The 23,512-nt window shown below is 44.0% G+C and overlaps 2 protein-coding genes across 3 annotated transcripts in view; both read left to right on the top strand.

The window, feature by feature from the left end:
- Positions 1–4,328, top strand: part of LOC139658718 (R3H domain-containing protein 1-like) — a 44,618-nt gene extending 40,290 nt beyond the window's left edge. Inside the window, exons 23-27 of the mRNA XM_071536907.1 lie at positions 845–1,038; positions 1,834–1,996; positions 2,100–2,193; positions 3,101–3,189; positions 4,036–4,328. Of these exons, the coding sequence (XP_071393008.1) occupies positions 845–1,038; positions 1,834–1,996; positions 2,100–2,193; positions 3,101–3,189; positions 4,036–4,328 (833 nt within the window). The remainder of the gene's footprint in view (positions 1–844; positions 1,039–1,833; positions 1,997–2,099; positions 2,194–3,100; positions 3,190–4,035) is intronic.
- A 1,749-nt stretch (positions 4,329–6,077) lies between these two features.
- LOC139658561 (uncharacterized) lies at positions 6,078–9,274 on the top strand. 2 transcript variants are annotated; one of them, XM_071536798.1, is made up of 3 exons: positions 6,078–6,342; positions 7,138–7,232; positions 7,635–9,274. In XM_071536798.1, exons 1-3 carry the CDS (start codon positions 6,132–6,134, stop codon positions 8,850–8,852), a joined length of 1,524 nt encoding a protein of 507 aa, XP_071392899.1. In that variant the 5' UTR covers positions 6,078–6,131; the 3' UTR covers positions 8,853–9,274. The 2 variants fall into 2 exon arrangements, with proteins under 2 accessions (XP_071392899.1, XP_071392823.1); XM_071536722.1 differs by having other exon boundaries at positions 7,527–9,274.
- Positions 9,275–23,512: the final 14,238 nt, after the last annotated feature.

Below are 23,512 nucleotides of genomic sequence, written 5' to 3'. Positions count from 1 at the left end.
TGCTGTGTGAGCGGTGGCGTCGCACTGTTTTGAATTACCCTTTACAACGCTCATATAAACACTGTCCAGAGGCCCAGGGGGGGCAGTCTCCTCACTAATGACCTTTATTATTCATGTCTGATTATTATGGGAGAGCAATGGAGGGAGCCATCATTTCCAGTTAGTCAGTAATGAGGTCAGATGAAGGTCTGGCGAGGGCCTTACCTACAGCGTCGCCGGTAAACACTTTTAATTGGCTAGGCTGGGGCCAGAAATAATCGGCAGATTAAGTCCAAATATCCATTGTCCTTGCAACTGTTATTACCCGCCCAGTCATAATTCATAAATCAACAACAACGGCGTCGGCTGTGCAAAGTTTGCGATATGATTTCCACTCTGGCGAGCAACTAATGTGAGCTTTATGTCAACAGCAGTTAATTAGATTTGAATGTTTGATACTTATTGTATCATAACATGTTAAGGAGTTCATAGTGGGGACGGGTTGACAGTGCTCTTCCTGCCTCCTTTTCATCCAAGAAGAGGATTATGGGAGTTGTATGAAAAATCACAGTAAAAATGCCAAGATTAATAGCGAGTTCATATTCATCATAACGGCACTTGTAATTCCTTTTATTAAGTAGATGCTGCTCAATAAAGAACAGACATGATTTGTAGAAAAATATATAACACTGTCATGTAGTTTGTAGCATGCAGATGTAGAGGAGTCAAGGACTGACCTGGATTTGTCTGTTCAAGAAAACCAGCAAGAAATCCCCAAATTCCCATTTCCGACTCATGTTCATCCCGACTTCCCACGTTACCCCCCCCCCTTCTCACGCGGCTGTCTCCTCTGTGTGAAACGCAGGCTTGCTGCCCCCGGGCCCCGGTGGCGGCGGCGGCGGCGGGATGGTGATGCTGCAGATGACGGCGCCCCCCTGCCAGCAGCCCCGGGCCTCCTCCCCCTGCCAGCGGAAACAGCCCGGCCACAAGCACCCCGGCCTGGAGCACCAGCGCAGCCGCAGGCCCGCCGACATGCCGGGGCCTCCGGACAACTCGCAGGTAACAAAACGCAGTCTGTGTGAGGCCGGGGTGTTCTCCACACCGCACCAATTCACAGAGAGTAGTTGAAATATTGAATAGATCTTGGTAAAAATAGTATTTCATTGCTGTCAGGCCTTTGTCTTTGTATCTTTTCAGTCTTGTTTTTATCGTGACAACCATACATTTCAGGTTATCCAATGGTTTTGTTTGGGGGGATTTTTGTGCTATAAAGTGATAACAATACAAGTGTAAAACAATACAAAACATGGTGTTGGAAGACAGGACAGAAGAGGTAACAGAGTCACAAAATAATCAGACATAATCAAAACGGAACAAAACAAAACAAAAAAGAGAAAACAAACCAACAAACAAGTTCAACTCGATGGTCTTTGAGGGAGTGAAGGTTCAAATGAGAGGGGTTCATGTGCCTAAATATGGTTTTGAAAGGATTTCATAAGCCCAATTTGGGTCATAGAAATTGTAGACAATTACCGGAAATTACTTTTAACAATTTTAGTTTTGTTGTTGTCTGAGACTGACAACTCACCTGTCCCAAATGTGGCACTAGACAGACTGTAGCCTGAGAATGAGGAGAAAACACTCCTGCATCAGGCTGTAATGCTACATTAGGGGGGCTAATGTGGATGTGACGGTACATTAAAGAGACAGCTCGCAAAACAACAGAACGACTTTGCAAAAGAAATACCCAATGTCGCTTTTGTTTTTTCGTGTGTGTGTGTGTGTGTGTGTGTGTGTGTGTTTCCCCCCTCCGTCGCCTCGCCCCTACCTCCGCCTTGTGTGTGTTGTGCGTAGAGCAGCCGGTCCTCCTCCCCGGCGCTGTGTCCGTCGCCAGGCCTCCACCCCGGTGTCAAGGGCCTGCCGTCGGGCATCCCGCCCCTGCCTATCATGGCCCACCCCCCCCACCTGCACCACCAGCACCAGCAGCTCCCTACAGCCTTCTGCCACAGTGGACAAGGTGGGTCACCCAGGAGTCATCGGCAGCAGCTCACACGCCGGAGTAGATGTTTTGGGATTTTGGGTTGATCTGGTTCGTCTACTCCCTCTGTGTGTTTCTCTAGGTGAAGCGCACTACTCTCTACTGGGCCAGCCTCTTCACTACAAACCCTCCATCAGACCTCCGCTGATCCACACAGCCCACATGGTGGCCAAACAGGTCAGACACACACACACATACACACTAACATCATGTATTTCCCACTCAGTCTGCCTAACACACTGGACTGGAATCAGGCAATAACCCACTAGACGTTGTGGTTTTAGAACAGCTAAGAGTAAAAACCTTCTTAGTTGCTTTAAAATCCCTGTAAATCACCGCCTCAGCTGGCTTATTGTTTTATAAAGCAGCATTAACAAACCATTGTAATAAAAAACAATGCAAATGTTCAATAAATTGTACATTTTTTTGATCATCAATCATCATCATTTTGTAGAATTATAAGGTTCTATCTGACTTTTTTTAATCAAACTCGAGTTATCCACACAGTCATGATCATGTTACTTCATGCTTGTGTGGTGTTATTTAAAAAAATTAAAAAAAAAAACATAAGCACCAGTATGGAGTGGGGGCTTAATGTCTAAATATGAGGGAATGCACATGTCCTTGATAAGTCTGAGAAAGTCCTCTGTTAGATTAATACAGAACAGGGTTAGCAGCACAATCTGCATCCTGTCTGCTTTACTAAACACAGTTGGACTTCATGTCCCTTAACGTTTAATCTCCTGCTGTCCTTTTTCTTATTCAGCCCATTTATAGTTTCACAACTTTAATTAGTCTTGTTTAATCAAAAATTAGGCGGCTTTGTTTCTTCATTTTTGTTTTTAAATTAGTCTGAAATTCAATTCCAGGGAGCATTAAAAAGCTCTTAAATGTGTCTTTCTGAAACCTGCAGATACCCCGAATATATTTACATGTTATGTGGTCTTCAAGTATTTTACAACCGCTTCCAGCCTGACCCAGCCAATCAGAACTCTCCTTTTTTTTTAAATATAATTTGTGTTCCATTTCAGACTGCAAAGCATCTCCCCACGCCTCTCTGTGAATAACCGCTCCTCTTCCTCCTCAGGGCCCGCTGGGGGTTTGGCGCAGCGCTCCCGGGAGGAAGGCCAGCAGGAAGGCCCTGTCTGCAGATCTCAGTGTAGGTGAAGCAGGTAATAGGACGTCCAGAGGGGGGAGGCTTGTGTTTTAGAGACCGGCCCGATCTCTCTGGAATCTCACGTTAACGAGCATCATTTGAAGTTTACCAGAGATTCGACCTCCAAGAGAAAACGTCCAAACGCAAATGAACATCTTACTTATGTGTCCGCTTCACTCCGTTTTTTTTTAATCATCGGCGCGTCGCGAGAGCGTCTTGAGTGAAATGTCAGGTTTCATTTTCCCTAAGCAGATGCTAATCAGAAAAGGGGAAGCGGGTGGCGTCGATTTCGCGAAGGATAAAAACCCAATCGCCGTGTCGCCTATTTAGCAGATTTACTGAAGCAACATCAGGTTTTGTATTGTGTCAGAATGTGCTTGCTGTGCTCCACAGCGGCGGGAAAGCGGGTGTTTGTGAATGTAAGCAGAATAAATTACAGACGGGGCAGAATTCACACCTGGCAGTGGAACCTGCAGCCCCCCGCGGTATTAGAAATGTGCTGATTATTTCAAATATCGCGTCGTGTTTTTTGCACTTTTTTTTTTTTTTTTTTTTTGTGCATTATTCAGGTGCTCTTGTCAACAGTCGCACCGATACAATGAACAAGGACTAGGCTGATATCCAGCTGGATTCTCTGGATGTGTCGCGCATTAAGTGTCGGTGCAAAGTTTACCGCTCCATCATTGTTTGTCTCAAATGTCAGCCTCTCAGGAAATAAGAAAAGCCGCTTTCTTTTTATATATTGACGACATTTTTGAGAATTCCCAACCCACTGAGGGCCGTGTAATACCGCAAGTTAGGTGTTTTTTTGTTGTTGGTATTTTTGATATGCTTTATCGTTCTTGTTTTTTTGTGTCTGCAGTGAGCGGTCGGACCCCGGAGGTGACGGACGGGCCGGAGGGGACGAGCTGCGGTGTCCAGCGGCCGCCCTGGCCGTGCCACGGGCCCGGCGGCGGCGGGGGCCCAGCCGCGTCCTACGCCGTCCTGGCCGTGTTCCCCTCCGGATTCGCCGCCCCGCTGCACCACCCGCACCACCACCACCACCACCACCAACAACACCAACAACACCACGGCGGCCCCCTCGCCGCCTTCACACTCCGAACTAGCAGCAGACACAAAGAGGAGCTGTGCGACTCGGACAAATTCAGCTTTTAGTAGTTTCTCCGGAGCGGCGGAAACCCTGAAAACGAACGCACACACACCACACCCCCCCACCCCCACCCCGCTGCCTCGATCTGGAGCCGTCCCAGACTCTGTCCATATCTGAAAAACCGTCTCAAATGTTTGAAGAGCTTGAAGTGTGTTTGATTTTTTTTTTTTTGTCCAATATGGCTCTGCGGGGTGGGAATTGAACAGCACCATCCAGCCAAATGTTGCTAAAATGTGTCTGTGGCTGGTAATTTCTACTCATGTCTCCTCTGCCAGCTGCATTACCCGTCAGCCAGAGCCCACCTCCTATTCTAAAAAATCTAGTTTGCTGTTAAATTAGGGGAAGTGGTTGGTGAATTTGGGGATTTGCCAGCCGGAAAAAAAGTTAGTTTCCCCTCTGTAGCTATCTTAATAGCAAGTGTGCCATCACTGCATCAAGCGCACCTCGAGTTTTACAAATACTCCCATTTGTTTCTGGTTCAAGAATGTATCATGTGCCCACTTTTTGAAAACGGAACGGTTGAAATTGAGGCTCCAGACAGTGTTTTTTGCAGTCAAATTGCAGCAGCCATATCACAGGGAGTGTGTTTTATTTCATATTTATTTTGCTTTCTAAAGCGCCGCCGAGGATTCCTTCGGCTGTGTCCTATTTTGATCCCAGCGGTTGAGTCAGGTTGTCAGGCAGATCTGGTGCCGACACCGACACGAGTGACACGACAGGCTGAGCAACGCGCGCATCATTTATCTCAAGGCAGGAACACAGGGACGGGGTTCTTTTCTCGTTTGAAAGGCGCAGCCCCGGTGTTGCTTTCTCCAAACAAACTCCCAACAAACATCCAGCAGCGCTTGTACAATGCGAGCCCATACAATATACACTGAATAATAGATACGCTACCTGAATTATTTAAAGTCACTTTTCTACACGGTGAATGTTACATTTGCACTGAAATGATGAAAGATATGGAGATTTGATGGGTGTGAGGCAAGGACCTAGATTTTCTTTTTTTTTTTTTTTTTTTTTAATTAATCCCCATACCTGTTTGTTGCACTTGGCCAGGCCAATTTCTTTTATATTTAATTAAAATGTTTATATGCACATGAAAAATACATCTGAGTTTATCACTCCTCTTGGCTTCATTTGGATTTCTGTTCGTGTGAATTCATGAGAGGTGTTCGATGTCTGGTGTGTGTGTGTGTGGCTTATTTTTATTTCTGTTCGAATCTAATAAATGTTTGCAACATCTGTTGACAGATACTTTTTTCTAGCTATGTCGAAAAATGGGCAATGATCCAGTAACAGTCAGTTAATTGAGCTATAGATAAAAAGTCTCTTCAAATATGTCCTTGGGGCAAGATGTGCCTACAGCATGTGATAAAAGCAGAAAATGTTGCCATAAAATTTGGTCCATATATCACTGCCTTTTTGGGGTTGTAGAGATATTTGCTTCCTGGATGAATAATAAAATGGTTTTAATTGCCATCTACGCTATAATTCCTGTGCTTAGCAAGTGAAATATGGAGTGGCAGCGACCCCTACTGGAGAAAAGCTGTTACTGCAGCTTTATCCTCAACCAGTCCATAAGAGGCTGGTCTGGGATCTGCCCAGCATGATGAGCTTCCATATTGAGCCAATGGACTGAAACGTATCAAACTGACACTGGGTCTGTTTGACGAGTATGGGTAAAGAGTTTGATACGAAAGTGAAACTAAAAGAGAGAAAACATACTGCCATTTTTGTCTGCGTAGCAACGGCAGGCGACTGTTTGTGTGGGTGGAAAATGCGTATAGGCAGACGCTTTGTTCCAGCTCATGTCTGCAGCCATAATGGAGACTAACGCCCCTGTGAAGACCAGGATGGTGGTGGTATCTGGTGTGCCCGAGGTCCTCGCCAATAGTCGGATGATTGACAAGCTGACCATTCACTTCCAAAGCTCCAGAAGTCACGGGGGAGACGTAGAGGACATTAGATATCCCACCAACCTGAAAGGGGTTGCATTTGTCACGTTTGAGGAGGCTAAAGGTAAATACAGAATGTATTGTGTGTGTGTGTGTGTGTGTGTGTGTGTGTGTGTGTGTGTGTGTGTGTGTGTGTGTGTGTGTGTGTGTGTGTGTGTGTGTGTGTGTGTGTGTCACCAGCTAACGGTAAAGAAAGTCATTTGTTTAACAAATAAAGTTATTTGTTTAGCCCTGCATGGGCAGGTGCCGTTCTCGTATGGCGGGAACAGCACGCCAAACTCCATTCAAAACCAGGCATGTGCAGTTTAATTGCCTTGCTTATCGGTAGAGGTAGATAGAACTACATGGCAGCAGAACATACATTGAGGCCTTATGCACATCGTTTTCTGAGGTTCTTCTAGTCAATTCCGCACATATATAATATCTACCAAGCAGCACGTAAGCCGCAAAAAACAAAAACAGCTTAACTTATGAATCGTTTCACTGGTCGCTACCGCCCTCCAGCATATTCTAGAGAAATAATGTAATATTGCAACAGTCTTCTTTCTCCAGAATGTGGCGAAAGAGGCGAAGCAATTATAAAATTCTAATTTTATTGAAATGAAGTGCTGCTTTTTATATTAGATGTGTGCCGAATTGAACAGTGGCTCCTAACGATTGGCAAAAATATTTTAAATCCTGTAGTACCAGGTACACTCTTGCAGACAACATTAAACTGACAGATTGCAGGCCGAGGTAGCAACATGACTGCCACCCCCATGGCAGTGTGGCATATTGGTAGAAATTCATGAAACATAATGAGCGTAGGCCACATTGACATGGGGAGAGAATATACCAGAACAGTACCAACTCTTGGCAGATGCAGAGCGGGTCGTCCGTAAGGATCTCCAGATCATGAAGGACAAGGAGTTTCCTGAGGACTACCACCTCACTGTGTTCCCCTTCACACCAGATGTAAGTCTCATTAGTTTTGCTTTATACATTTTCATTGGTCATCTTACCCAGTATAGCTGATGCTCTTATCCAAAGCGACATACAGTGAACGAGCAGGTAGGGGTTCAGTGCCTTGCTCAAAGCCTAATATACCTCAGTTTAATTTAATTGATGTTGTTCACAGTTTCTTTTCTTGTTGTTGAGCCCATTTGGCATCCTTTTGGCTTTTCAGACAATACTGTATGACAGACATTAAGTACACTGTATTCACAACATGAGCATGTAAGATATTGGTTCTCATATGCTGTGCCACAGGTGTTTTTCTATGTCACCAGTGCTACGGTCGATCTCTCAGTGTTCAGCGATGATCAGGAGTCGCTGCTTCAGAGTCTGCGGTCAGCTCACAGGTCGGTGCGTTTCCAGGTTCTGCCACAAGAGACGAGGGCCACAGTCGAGGGGCCCTTCACCGCTATCCAGGCCCTGAGAGAGGACCTGATCAGCAGGACCAGCATGCATCGAAACCCGGCCTTGGCCCAAACCGCAGAAACTCCCCTTAATCTGAGTGTGATATCTCATCATGAGTGTGTGGGTCCACCAAGCAGCAACGATGCTGAAACCTATCAGGAACCAATGGGCTCAGTCTCCCTATCAAAGACACTACAGTCCACACATGATGCGACTGAAGACTCAAATGCAAAAAATCTAAACTCTCCCATCAGGCAAAAACCTCACCCTGAGATTTTGGTCACAAACAGCTTTTGCTACACAAACAGTAATGCAGAGGAGGAGCAGAGCGCTCAGTCCAGCCTTGACATGCCCGGACCGTCCCATGCAATCCCACTGGACGTAATAAGATCTTCACAAAGTAACACAGAATATAGAGCAGAGCAAGCAAAGGCCGGCATTGAAGAAGTGTTAGAGATGAATGCATGGATTAGATCTTTCTTATCAAGGACGGACCAGCTCACTGCAGAGGAAAAATCAGCAAAACAGACCGGAGTTGAGAGTATTTCAGGAAACCAGACTAGACTAGACAGTATTTCAGCAGACCAGACTAGCGGAGACAGTATTCAGGGGTACTACTACACCAGTGTTGACGATATGAACAGATCAGATCAGACCAGCCCTAAAGATACGTCAGCATCCTCAGAGACTGATAGCAGGGACATGGAAGGGCTCTACACAGTGAGTACAGAGGATCTGGAGGATGAGTGCATATGGGTCGACTCAAACACATTCAGATACATCGAAAGATTTGACACAAAGGAGTTCAACAGGTGCTTGAGAGAGCGCGACGTGTCCCTCCGGTACGACGAAGGAGCCGACCTCACCCGGATATCGCTGACGGGACGGCAAGGGACGACGCCCTCCGAGGTCCAGCAGGCCTCGGCGTGCCTCAAGAGTTTGTTCGACTACTGGCAGTCGACCCTAAGAGTCCATTCCATCGACTGGGAGTCGAACGCGTCGCCCGAGAAACAGAGGCTGACTCAGATCTGCGACCACGTGAACACCCTGTTCCCCGACGTTCTTTACACGGTGGAGGATTCTCGCGTCAGAGTCGTCGGTCCTTCCACATCTAGTCACCTGTTCTGTAAGTGGGTGAAGGAGGACATCGCTAAACCGAAGGACACATACTTGTAAGTCTGTCTGCTTCATGGCAATAGGCAAAAGTTCACATTTCCCGTCATGTCAAAGCCGATTCACCGAAAGAAACAATGCTTTCCTTGAGTCATTATGATGTTAGAAACTCTTTGCACAGAAACATATGACTGTACTTTTAGTAGTGAACACAGTGTGGCGCAATTGCACAACATGTTGCCTTCACAAAACCAGTGTCTGCATAGTATGTTGTCATTCTCAGCCTTTGTCAATGGCCTTATAGTGAAATCAGCATTAGTCTTGTTGTATTGTTGTTTAGTTACATTTATTTGGTATGTAATGTTTACATACTGTTGTCTTTAAAGCTTGTGATTTATTGGGCATATCACTAGAACTTATAGACGGATAAGAAGCTTTTCACAACTGTCCTCCATCACAATTCACAATAAACATGTTATAGAGCACTGTCAGTTGTTTCCATTTCAGTGCCTTGGCTTTCTTCTTGGCTCCCTTTTGTTTATGCCTGGATTAATGATCAGGCCTTTAAACAGCAGGTCTTAATCCAAACGATGTCCTCACAGCAGTGGGGACATTTTTTAATTAACCTCTCCACCAAAAAGATAAGCTCCTAATTAATTTCACAGTAACAAACCCAAATAACGGATACCGACATGCCTTTCGTGATCACATCTTTATAGTCTGTTGTCCAGCGATGGTTTAATCACTTTATGATTCATTATATTTGTTTACATTTCATGGGTGGGTGCCTATGGATAAACTCATCATCCTTATTTCTGGATTGATTCCTTAGTATCTTCCTACAAATCAGCAATACATTTTATTTGTGGCGCACACACAAGACACTGATGATTAACCCAGCATGTATTGGTGCTTATGCATGCAAGCATTTGCAAATGGATAATTACAACAATCAATACAGAACCAGTCACATTCATATTCTTGCTAATAAGCACCATAGAAAGTGTGTAGTGTGTTTCTAGACCCTGTAACCTGCCCCAGCCTGCGAGTGGCTACGCCTCATGGTCATTCTATTTCAGGACAGATGGACAATGACTGGAACACAAAGCAGGGCATGCACTTCCTGCCCCAGGTTGCCTCATACAGAGGTGGAGGGCCGTGTGTGGGTGTGTGTGTGAGAGAGAGAGCAAAATGTACCAGTAGAGAAGATAATGTAAAAAAATGTCTTTGTACAGCACATTTCAATACATAAAAGTGCTTTGCAGACAATAAATCATCAATGATAGGAACCAATATGATAAAATGGCACTTGTCTACATGCACTTGATTTATTTTGCTGTGATCTGACAGTAGGGGGCGCTATTACACCTTTTCCTATATAGAAGTGTTGAGTTTTAAAATGGAGAGAGAGGTACTGTAGCTTCCATAGACCAGCTCAGTGGAGCAATTATGGAGGCTGGGTTTGGCAAGAATGGTGCAGATTGGCAGGCGACTAATGTCAGTTGGATCTCCTATGATGCGTGCACACACACACACACACACTGCTGTGTCTTTTCCAAGGGAATGACTGCGAGCTGTGTGTGATGTGTGAACACTAAAAATGCTTAGTAAAGTCATTTTCTGTCGGCGGGAAGCACACATGGGCTTTTTTCCTATTAATTTAGTGTCGATAATTGATTCATATGTAAAAATAAGGTACACTTTACATTATGAACACACACACACCAGACACACACACACTGACTTCTTGTTACCATAGGAACGTAGTAGAAGAGGTTTTTGAGCTACAGTGTTGGGGGCATTAGGGGAAGCTCTTGAATACATTGAAAAGCATCAATTTGTACTCTTTCTCCCCTTAAAAGATCCTATTTTCATATAACTTATGTAATTTTGATACTACTTACTATAATATATACCATGAATTTACTGCATAACGATTTATGTCAGCCTAATACAGTGGGTAAACTCTCCCTCCACTACATCCCTGATTGAAGCACTTCATTTTCCATATTAAACATGCAGTATAATTAAGACATTGCGTCTTTGAATATATTACACATGTATGGTTTTCATGATAGAGGTGGAAGCACAGGGGCATGGTGGGAGTCAAGTCTCTTCCCCCAAGGACACTTCAACAGGGACGGACACACCGGCTTTGGTGGGGGATGTGTGTGTGTGTGTGTGTGTGTGTGTACTGATGGGGCCCATACATCTTGGGGGATCAGAGGTCGCACATATAAATACACACACACACACAGGCAGGTAGACAAGCAGCAAACCTCCCATGTCACTTTCACGGTGAGGAATGGGACTGCTGTTGATGGATTGTCTCCCCCCAGGCGATGGAAGGCCAGCTACTGTGTGTGTGTGTATGTGTGTGTACATGTGTGTGTCTGTGTCCGCAGATGACTCCATTTGTGTGTCCACACAGTGACAAATTGCCTCATAATGATTGTCTTTACAGATCATCACTCTGCACTGGAAAGGCAACGTGGGGAAATATGAGTTTTACCCCCCCCACTGCTCTCCCTAAATGTTGCACGGGTACAGGGGGGCAGTGGGGTTGTGATGGAAGAGCGGGAGCAACAGACCAAGAAAATGGTGTGGCCATTAGCTGCGGAAAAAAGATGAACAGTGTTTAATTGGTCTCGTAAAATATGACCCGGAATGTAAACAAACCAAACGCCTTGGAATTTAGCAGATCTGCTTATGTGTGACTAATGACCGATGTTTAACACACATCTTCATCATCTTCAACATGAGATGCGTTCGTTCTTTCTTGTTTTTATCCGTTTATATCTTGATGACAAGCTCGCATTGACTGAAAACACAGGCAGTGTAATAAAGAAAGTGAGCAAGAAAGGTCTCAACAACTTTTTACAGCGCTTTTATTGAGAGTATATTATCTTTTTTCTGTTATTACCTGGTTTGCACCTATCAATCCGAAGGAGAGAAATAGGCTCTCTGGTATCGTCAGTGCTTGCTCCAAAATCATTGGATTACCTCAAAGACGTTGCAGAGTTTTACTGTCAGCAAGTTCTGAGAAAGGCCCAGGCAATATTAGATGACAAGTCACGCTCTTTTTGATGAAGTCAACCCTTTTTGTTGTGATATGTGATATTTGTCTTGTCTTTAAGGATTGTTTGTACCTTAAATTGTGTCCTTTCAATTGCCCTATGTGGGATACATAAAGTTCAATTGAATTGAATTAAAGACCTTGTTGGTTTTTCAACTGTTGGTCTTTGGGCTTCTGCACTGCAGCAGCTGAGAGTAAAGCTTCATAAACATGTTTCTAACCTTTTGAAACCACAACTGCCCCCCCCCCCCCCCCCCCACACTGTCATGGGTTCAGCTTATGACCTACTGCATATCATCTGCTTTGTCTTCCTTCTTTTCTGTCACACACGGAAAAAAACGTCCCAACTGTACGACCTTCCTCACAAGCCGGGTACAGGAAGCGACGGTTTAATCACCAGCCTGTCCTCTGACCATCAAACACCTCGCAGTTAGAGCGGTGCGAGGAACCAACGTGATTCCCTGTTAGACCTCAACACCGCAGGTCACAGCGCTCCTGGCACAAGGACGCCACATGTGCCTCATGCATGGGATTGGAAGTGTGTGCGGAGAAAACATACTGAAAGGACGTTGTAGGGGTGGGAGAAGTACATTTCTCAGATGGCATCTGATTTGTGTGCGTAGTTTTGAGGCATTTCCGCTCTATTATATGTAGTATATAGTCCAGCTGAAATAGGCCAGGAATAGGTCAATTTGTTTAGATTTGTCTAAAAGCATCAAAATTGCTATACATGTACGATTCAATGCTCTGAACATTTTCAGAATTGGAAATGGTGCCAATGGCTGTGGCAGACTGCCATTACCAGCAAATGGGTTTTCATCCATATCTGCTGAACTGACCATGATAGGACTGAAAATAAATGGTTCCAGTTTAATGGTAGAAGCTGTGACACTGTGCAGGGAGCTGTATTTCTTATGGAACTGGATATCTGTTTGATTGTCATAGATAGTCCTTATGTTTTGATGGCCAAAGAATGCACTGGTGCTAAGGAAAATATCATAAACTGTTCACTTCATCATGTAACGATGAATTCATGATATTGTGCAAAGAAATACAGTACAGTTCCCCTTGATAATGCAAGGATTTCTATCATTAAACAGAGAGCACATTATTCAAAATGAATCTCTTGCTCTGTCAGAAAACAATCTTACACTTGAGAGCTATCTAATTTGTTATTGCTCATTCTTCCAGCCTCATCAGTTTTGATGTTTAACACACATGAGTTTTCGTGTGCATAGATTTTGCCTGGACTAGTAGTGAATATTGAAGTTCCTAATAGTGAAGAGAGAGGCGATGACAGGCAAGAAAGGTTGTGAGCTGGACTTGGATACATGGCATCTTCCCTGGTCTGCTGAGCCAACAGGATGTGCCAGCATGTGTGTGTTTCTACATGCAGGTGTGTACAGTTGTGCTCTGGCATTGTGTGTGTGTGTGAGTGCACATTTGCGTACTGTCAGCATCTGAAATCAATCTCTTGATGATGATGGATAGCGTTGGCTTAAAATGATATGTTCAGGCTTGGAGAGGGAATGAGAGCAATGCCAGAAGTCTCCAACGTCCAACGGACAAAGAAGAGTAAACAGTTTTTTGTAAACCTAAATGCTGGTTGGAGATATCAAGACGTAAATATGCGAATATGCAGCAATATACATGATGTGCAAACGTGCGTCATATCTACATTAACAAGCCTACAGAAGGCCTAACCAATGTACAGAAAGTGCAAAAGTTTTTTCATTCATTCAAAATGCTCTTAGACACAATGCATCACCATCTCCAAAGCCCTAAGAGTCCTTAGTGGCCGAATGCATACATGCTACCTAACGCTGAAGAGTGAGAGAGCACATTGATTCTATTAGCCCTCTCTCAAGTCTTTAAAAGTCCCCTGGAAATGTCAGCAGAATCATCAAAGCAGCAGTCTGCTTCATAAAGCCTTGATCAAAGGCATTCTCGACATAGTGCGCCTTCTATATTGTTAGCTCACGGGCAAAATGTCTACATCTGTGCAACATTATTGGTTTTATGGGGGCTTTATAAGTGGAGACAGACAGAAAAGGGGAGAGACAAGTGACATTTCCCCCTCGGAGTTGCGCCCTCAGCCCACCAACTTCTCCGCTGCATTCACAAATGTGTCACATATACTTTGCGTGATATCACCCTTGTTTTACAAGGAATTCCTCTTTGTCTGGTGGTGGAGACTGAGGCTCCTATCCGTACGCATTACATTAATTTCACTTTCTCTGTCCAATGCCCCCTCTGTAATGTAAGGTGCATTTCTGCCCTGACCTGGGTCAAACAGTGTGGGTAATCTCTTCATGTTTGTTTTAATCTGGAGTAGCAGATGGGTGGATTTTGCCATGTATAGAATATAGAATGTAGAATTTAGATGATATGAAAGTCACTTCAGTAGAAATTTCTGTTTTTTACAACTCACCTGACACGGAACCTCCACCCATCTGGTACCCAATGCAGATTGAAAAAGTGATTTATTATGAACAATTATTATTAGCAGTAGTAGTATCATTAGTATTAGTATTGGTATTATAACTCCTGCAAGGCTGATTACCATAAGCCTTGCATCCTGTATAATGTATATGAGATTCACAAGCCTTTATTTACCATGCATACCATTATAGAGCTCTAAAGGGTCATCACTGCAATCCTTGCATTATGTCCACATACTGTATATCCATATACACACACCACTCCATCCTCCACCCCACCGACACATCCACCATCCACCCATCCCACTCACAGTGGGCTGCACAGACCTCAGACCACTTCGGTAGATCAAAGAGACCTCGGTATGAAGCCCCACCCCTCCAACACCACCCTAATGGATCAAGCTAACCTCCAGCCTGCACAGCGCTCTCCCCCATCCCCCTCTACCCCCCAGCCTCACCTAACAGATGCCGCAGGGGACACATGCTCTAACCTTAAACTGTCCTCGCTTTGGAGGACGTTCAACATCTTTCTATCATTGCGAGGACATTCGGTCCTCCTAAGGAGAGAAGCACAACAACACACACACATACAAAAGCATGTATGCAGGCGCCCATGCATAAATACCTGCACACACAGACGCACGCATGCATTTACACACATATACACATACAGTGCATATACACACACATTCACATTTGCATAGAAAATTCCCATATTCTTGCAGCCACACATGCATGTAAGCATGACAACACCGACACCCACACACACACTGGCGCTCACACAAACATGCCTCCCCCTTCTCCTCCTCCAGACCTCCCTCCATCAGCGTGGGCTGGGCCGGGTTAGACGGCTTGGCTTGGCTTGGCCCGCTGCCTCCCTGACGCGTCATCTGGTGCTGATTTCCAGGCCGCAGTGCCGGGCCCTGCCAGTTAAGGGGTGGGGAGGGGGGGATGGGGGAGGTGGAAGAGCTCCAAAGAATGCAAGATGATCAAAATGCTGTTGACAGAAAGAAGGGGACCCAGACCTATCAGACAGCTCCGTCTTGCTCTTATCTGACTGTGTGGTAGACTCCACTGATGTGGTGGTGATGCTGTCATTTCTGCTTTCTCTTTGCATTTATCGTAATCGTACTTCGCCGTCATTCTTTGCATAAAATTCAAGTTCAAAGGTCAATATCTGTTATGTGTAACTAAATTTACCTAAAGATTAAAAGTCTAAAGAAGTTTTTATGAGTCAGTGTACGAGAAAAACAGTTAACAAGGCACAGAGTAAGGAATGTAGCTTTAGCACTGGACATTGGGGTATAGAGGCTTTGTAGTCACATCACAAATGTCCTAGCAACCACATCTGGCGCCATCCTTGAGGTCCATTGGGGAATTGGCTGTGTGCAAATAATGACTAAATATATAACAACCAGGCTAGAAAAAGAGAGACAGCTGAAAAAGGTTGTTGTGTGGGTTTAGGTTCATTCAGAAATGTTACAAGTAAAATGTAATAATCTGATAAGCTAGGTTTGTTTCCAAATGTAGGTTAGGCCTACTGTGACACAGTAAACTGTCTTAGCCCTAGTCTCTGCTCCAACACACTGCTGTAGCTTGAGAAGAGTCAGCTCAATTAAAGGCTCATTTATGCTCCCTTTATATATGAAAATAAATACGTCTGTTTCAAACGATGTAACTGTCACTGCCCACATACTTCCATGCGTCCTTTACGTTGGCATGGATGTTAAGCAATACATCCACTAGAGGGCAGTAGAGAGTCAAACGTTTCTGTCCACCATGTTTGTTGTTCACAGCAAACATGGCGACGTCATCAACATTTGTCCCTGTGCCCAGGCGAGGTAACATCATAGATATGTTTATAATTTCTCACCAACTCGCACAACCTCTCCTCAAAGAGTTCCGCCTTTTTTTCTTCGTCGTGTCTCGTTGGTCTCGCTTGAACTATTGGCTACACTGCCCCCACAATTTCCGGTGGTACTGCTCCGTTTCGTCCGTATCCGTAAGCTTTCAGAAAACGTGCACAAATACGGACGAAATGAACGCAGAGTACGGACAGAAGGCTCCGTCCTTATCCGTATACGTATTTAAAGTTGAGCATAATTGAGCCTTAACCTGAACAAACAGTTGTTTTTTGGATAGCTAACTAGCCAGTGAGCTAATAAAGCTAATAAAGACACTACTAGCGCTAGCGTCTAGTAGATATGTTAGCTAGTCAGATGTGTTAACTTAACTAGATACTACGATTGGCTAGCTAACAAACTGACATTATCTAAACACAAAATGTCTACTCCATATTGTTGATATGGCCATTTTGAGGTTTCCAATGAATGCAACTCATGAACGCTTCCAAGCCGGAGCAATGGAAAGTCTTCCTATTGCTCCGCTTCCTCCCATAAGATGTGAACACGGCATAAGAGCAGAGGACCTCCAATATGGCCGCCAGAGAACACATTATGTCACCTGAAAGCCCTCTGTTTCTAGACTATATTGGAAAAACTACTGACAACTAGCTGGGAAGTGAGCATGTCTACATTTGGACAATCAGTCAGTGCTAATTTACATTTCAAAGCGTTTGACGAGAGCGACACTGACGCCAGCAGTGATTGGACGCTCTCTGCTTTGCCTGTTGTGCACTTGTGATCTGAGGGCATCTTTAATCAGCCCTGACATTAACATCGCAAAAGAGGTCCTTGTCCATACGGAGCGTCTCATATGTCATTACCGTGATAAAGAGCTGGATGACACCAGAGGCTGTTTCCTGGCTGTCACCCTCATCTTCACCTCACACATCACACACACACGAACACACACACACACACACACACACACACACACACACTGCCTCGCATCTTGATCTTCTTGTGATGTGACTTGACTTGATCAGCGCGGCGGAGACTGCGGTGGGTCTGCACACAGTCGTAAAAACCCACATCCGCACGCGGCGGCCAGACGCTTCCGAGGATCAGAGGGAATACACGCAGGTCTTGGTTTGGATCCCAGACTACATCACTCAGAACTGGCTTGATTTCAAGTGTTATCTCAGAAACCTTAAGATATTGCTTAGAACTTTCACATAGTTATAGGTATAAATACAAAATGGAATCAGGTTTTAATAGCCTTTTCTTTAATAATTCTCATTATTGAACGATGATCAGACCCACACACACGTTTCTTTGTTCTTGTCATGTAACTGACAGATATGATTATTGTCCCATCATGTGGTTTGTCCTGAGGAGATGCTAATGAAGACATAATTTCACGCGCCATTAACCCCCGACACACACGCGCACACACACACACGCGCGCATGCACACGCACAAACTTCCCCGGAGAATCAGGTCATCCCTGAAATGATTCATCCTTCAATCTATTACACACACACACACAAACTGAACTTGTTCACTGTGCCTCATTACATCAGTGTGTGTATCCATGCCTGAATAGTCCTAATGACTGATGAGAGACACTAGACACTTACTGTACGCTGTCTAATGTGTCATTGCCTTTCTCCTCTGTGTGTGTGTGTGTTTCTGTCGCAGTGTTTATGCTTTGCCCTTGTTCCCCTGCAGTACATTCGATGGAGCAAATCGAGCTAATGGTTTGTTAAAAGAAAATGTCATGTTAGTAAGCCAAGGGGTTCTTCTTCTACAGTGTCTGTTGGGGAGGAAGGAGAGCTGAACCTCCTAGTTCATTAGGACTCATTAGGGGGTCCCAGTGACTTCCACTATTATTTCATGCACTAGAAACCCCAATAGAGTGTACAAGAATGACTATTTTTGTCACTCTGTGGATTTGACCCTATGGACTGTTAAAGGAATATGAGTTTTGGGAGATTGTCCCATTGGTAAGCTTAGCTGTTAAGTGATGAGGAGGACACCAAAATCACCTATGTGTCCTCAGTAGATCGTTTACTCCAGTGCTCCAAGCTAACACTTTGTTGAGTGACAGCAGCCTCCATGCTAACACTTTAGCATACACTATGTTGAGTGATAGTAGGCAACTCATATTTGAGTCGCATATTATAAAATTCTAACTTCCTATCACAATGTACTGACCTTGAATACGTTTCCCATAACTATTGGCAATGGGGACTAAAAGAGCAGTTGTGATGTCACTACAGTAATGTTACAATAACTATTGTGTAACTACAATAATGTCATTACAGTGAAGTTACAGTAACTACAGTGATGACACTACAGTGATGTCATTTTGGTGAAATTACTCTAACTACAGTGATGTCACTACATTACAGTGATGTTACTATGGTGAAATGACACTAACTAAAGTGATACCATTACAATGATGCATCACTAACTGACAGAATAACAGAATTTGCCTTGGTATGAAGGTGCATACAATAAACATAAACATGGAGAAAAATAATAGGAAAATCATAGGGATAGGTTAGGAGGAAGTACTGCAAGTCAAGAAAGTTTTTTTAAAGTGAATGAAAAAGATGTACAGTTTATACAGGAATGTGCAAAATATTGACCAGAGAATGTGCAAAGGTTAACAGTATGGAGTATAGAGGGGGGGATAAGGGTCTCTCTCCACGTAAATTACATATACAGGAAAATGACTTCAGGTGTTTCGACATACAGACAAGAATTCACAGCTAAGCATACACACATAGACACACACACACACACACACACACATTAAATAAGGGTCACTTACTGTACAGCTGGTTTGAAATAACATCTCTCCTTGTTCTGCAACCAGAGTCCTTTCAGACTGCGGCCCCCTGCTGCTGCCGGCCCAGAGATCAAGGCTGAGAGCAGGTCTGCATTGAGGACTGATTAGATAGAGGTCAGAGGTCAAGGGACTCTCTGACATCTCTTGTTTATGGAGGACTAAGCAGGGTCAAATGTCTTGCTTTCATACTGTACCAGAAACCACTATTTAAGGATGTATTTGTTGAGATATTTCTCTGTACCTACTTACGTACTCACTCAATTTGCTTATGATTTATTTAGCCGTTTTTCAGGTCAAGAGTCCCATTGATATCAAGGACATCTTTTACAAGGGAGACCGGGTTCAGAGAGGCACGGTTCTTCAACTCGTTTTCAAATACCGACAGAACGAGACGCACATTTCCAACGCTCTTTCTCCCCTGAGCCGCTCTGAGTCTGCCCTCAATTCTCCAGCCACCGTGACTAACCCGTCAAGGAAATCCCTCTCGCACCGAAACTGGCGAATGTGTGTTGTGTTTTGCCCCCGCAGTAAATGTCAGCGCTCCCCTTGATTGAATGCACGTCGACAGAGATAACTGTGGGGCAACATGCTGTCAGGGCAGAGAGGAAGGGGGGGTGGGGGGGGGGGGGGGGGATTTCAGACCCAGTGACCTAGACTAGTCACCCACCTCCAGCGCTACTGTCCCGCTGGCTAACCTGGCCGCAAACCAGACCTGGGTTTTCTTGAGTATTTTTTTTTTTAACCTGCTTGGAGTATCAGAGAAGTATATCAAACTGACTTTCAAATGCTTTCCTGATTATCTAGCATCTCTGGAACTTATTGCAGCAGTGTGGCAAACCCCGCTCATTTGGAGCCCCGAGATGCAGGAAGAATTATGTGCAAGTGCTATTTGACCCAGGTATGAACTGTGCTGGTTCTGATAAGACAGTAATGAGTGTTCCTCTTTGCTGGCAAGCTTATTATACAAAAAAACACTGCAGCAAGTAGAGTTTGACATCCGATACCACTGCTGCTCTAAGGAATTCATATTATTTATAGCTGCAAAAATATCTGTTGCTAATGGCATACTATTTACTGTTTGTCAAGTGTCTACCAGAGTACCAGCAATCTAATATGAGCATAAACGTTCTGTACTCTGCTTTCAATATTGCTCTAAAAATGCTACAAGGTAGAAGTTTGCTGACCCAGTTGTGTAATAAAGCATTATGGGAATACAGACCTAGGTCGTCCAGTGTTCGTCCCAGATGTACACTGCCAGATTCACTAATTAGACTCATTATTTAGGGGAAGGCAATTGTTAAATAGAGATTGAACAGCCAAAAGCCTTTAGTCTCAGGACAGATTTTGTCTTATTTGTTTTATTTATTTGAAAGCTTGCTGAGCATGCATGCTCTTTTTCGACAATGCCCCGCATCACATTTCTAGTTATTGCATGCATTCATCAAGCTAACAGCGATCCCACACGGTCCAAAGGCATTTCTGCTTTATTTCAGGATAGATAGGCAGTAAAGATGAGAGATAGAAGGGATAACACTCAATAAAGGTCACAAGCCGCATTGGAAACTGCAGCTTCACAAGTACATGGCACTCAGCCCATGGCACCGAGCCACTAGGATTCCCACAGGGGAAATATTTGGGCGTATGATGCTTCAGGCAAGGATACCTCATCACAAGAGCATAGTACTAAACATCTTCACCAATGTCATTTTTCCGGAAGTTGCATGGATAAAGTTTTAGTGTCTTTACTAGAAATGTAGAAAACTAGAAGCCAGAAAACTGTAGTTTACCCTACTAGGATGACAAAAAATGTTTTTCTAATTAAATGAACTGCTATTGCAAGGACATTCAGTGACACAAAACATATGCCTCTGCCTTGTGTTATGAATGCTCTGTAAAAATGCCTCAGCAAATGATAATGCCAATAAAGAAAATGTCATGGTTGTATGAAAAAGACCTAGGATTCAGCCTTGCCATGCATTCAGGAAATATGGTCAGAAAGTTTCTTGTATTCCATTAACATACAAGACCAGTGTAACATCTACAAAAACTATACACAATGGCAACAATACCGGGTGTTTCTGATAGGTATACAATTTTTAATAATAAAAAAGTAAAACAAAGCTGTATAATTTTAGTCATTTTGAGCTTATTCAGTCATCATATACCTTCGTATACCTAGGCCTACTTTTGAATCAGGCTGCACTTGTTGGCAGACTCCAATGGATTCATGCTCGCGTTCAAGTTCACGGACTGCTAAGAATTGGTTTTGGCTTCGCCTTAAGGTGTTTCGGCACGCCGTCGTCTGCCAATCTGCGGAGCCTCGACTCGGTCCAAACATGCGGGCAGTCAGCGTGAATGAAACAGGGTCTGCAGACTACAGTGGGACAGAAAACACCCTGGCTGGTGGGTGAAAATGCTTCAGCCTTTCTGTTTTAGTTTTTTTTTTTGCCATGGTCCCTTCTTTCCAGGCATATACATTTCACTGGAGTCTGTTTGGGTCTTTGTTTGGACATGTAAAAATGAGAAGGTACAGGAGGGGAAGAAGGGAAAAAATAGATTATGCAGGTGAGATTGCAAACAACCAAGGGACAAAAATGCTTTGAATTGGATAACACAAATACTCCTATTTTGCATCCCAGGCTGGCGGAAAATCCTCTGCATGGGCCAGAATCTGAAATCCTCCCTGTCCCTTCTCTCCTGGCAGCGTCGGGTCCTGGAGGTAGAGCTCCCACACAACAGACGGGACTCCCACCGCACAGCCTGCAGGGAGGAGCCTCCTCGCTGTGAAACCCTGCCAGCAACACCCAGAGTCTGATCATTCTGTCGAGAGAGAGAGAGGGGAGAACCGGCGCAGAATGCCACGGGCTTCTGCAGTATTTGTGGCTTTGTGAGCAAGGCACTGAAATCCTGAACTGTTCCAGTGGAGCAAACACTATGAGACTGGTTTTCCTAGGCAGCTCTCAGGTGTTTGTGTGTGTAACTATATCAATATAAAGCAGGTTGTTGCTGATAAAGGGCATAACATTAGTCTGATGCTTCATTGATAGGGAAATTCTCTTTTCACCTCCCCTTCCTCCTCCTTTCTCTAAAAAAACCCGGAGGTTTACATACATGCGAAATCTCTTCAAAGGAGCTGGATGAAAGCAGAAGCTGAATGGAGAGAACGCACGCTCTCTGCTCTGCAGCTGCCAAAATGTGCTTTCTGTATAAAACATTAGTTTGTCACAATAAGTAGATGTATCATCCGCAAATAATGACGTAATCCTCGTTGGAAGAGGCCACAGCTGTCTCAAATGAGTGCTGTCTGGTACTGGTTCACTGGGTTGCTACAGCGGATGCTTGATTTTGTATGCTGGAACATATAGTCCAAGTAGGGTCAAAGCTACTTTATGTTATTATCAGTTCAGGTCAAACATTTTCCACATGGGCTCCCAAGCCGAATGTCTATCTGCTGAATTTCTGGGTTCTTATATTAAAGTCCAAGATGTCTTTTGGTTGAGAGTTCAATTCTGGGACATTTCTAAGGCAGGCAACCTTTATGTAGGGACTGACTCAATCAATACCTGCCCACAAGGCTTTTCTATCAGCTAATTAGCAGCCTGAGTGCTCTGATTCTCTGTAGGAACTGTGTGAAATCAGTGCTTCGAAGTATAAAGAATGACCACAGGGTGACCCCTTGTGTGACCCCGAGATCAAATCTGACTCGCTACTTCAGACTGCAGACGTTTTACTCAAAGCACCATATTTTTCAGCTCTCAGTTAGTAGAAGAGTTGAAAAGTGCTGGCCATTGTACTGTCAGCATTTAGTCCGGACCGTTTAGTGTGTTGCACTCAGTGTTGGGTGGTAATACGTTTCACTATTTCAATTTCAGACGTAATAGTACACTTCAACAAAACGATTATACAAAAGCTAAGCTCTAACCCGCATCCATCGATTTGTTTTCCTCAGTATTAGTCCTCGTCCTCTCACACTGAGCTGGCTGAGATAAGAAATGGCAGAAAAGTTGACTTTCTCCACTTGGAAGCATTGCCACTGCTTTGATTTTATCCAGCAGAAGGGCCTCAGTAACACTGGACATCAATGCTGTTTGGTTTCCTGATCAGTTACAGGAGAAGGAACTGAGTTGTTATGATTTTTATGATTATTGCTTTTATTTTCTTATATTATACTTATTATATTGTACTATATAGATTTATGTTGTTACAGTATATAATAATTAATTTTATGTTATTTCTATAATTACACAAATATATTATTACCACTAGGCTATTTATATTATCATACATATACATATAATCATGGTTAGCTATATGATAACTATACTATAATTATTTTTGTATTATGGTATATAATATTACACTATATTATTATATTATTATATTATAATATGTGTAATATCATATAGGGATGCTACCAGCCCAGCACCGGTCAGTGTGCAGCAAGGTGCGGGCCTGCAGTCCAAACGGGGGCGCCATGATGGAGGACAAGCCCACCACGGCGCTGTCAG

Source organism: Centroberyx affinis, unplaced genomic scaffold, assembly GCF_046629955.1.
Source record: "Centroberyx affinis isolate AG114_WGS23_722 - 3 ecotype Tasmania unplaced genomic scaffold, CSIRO-AGI_Caff_v1 ptg000016l_1, whole genome shotgun sequence".
Classification (NCBI taxonomy): Eukaryota; Metazoa; Chordata; class Actinopteri; order Beryciformes; family Berycidae; genus Centroberyx; species Centroberyx affinis.
The sequence above is the reverse complement of the archived record's forward strand: the minus strand, read 5'-3'. Positions and strand labels throughout refer to the sequence as shown.

Excerpts from the sequence above, each read along its gene's own strand:
- LOC139658561 (XM_071536722.1), top strand. The coding sequence starts at position 6,132 with ATGTCTGCAGCCATAATGGAGACTAACGCCCCTGTGAAGACCAGGATG. Across the intron at positions 6,343-7,137 it reads CACGTTTGAGGAGGCTAAAG|ATGCAGAGCGGGTCGTCCGT; the intron begins GTAAATACAGAA and ends AACTCTTGGCAG. Across the intron at positions 7,233-7,526 it reads TGTTCCCCTTCACACCAGAT|GTGTTTTTCTATGTCACCAG; the intron begins GTAAGTCTCATT and ends GCTGTGCCACAG.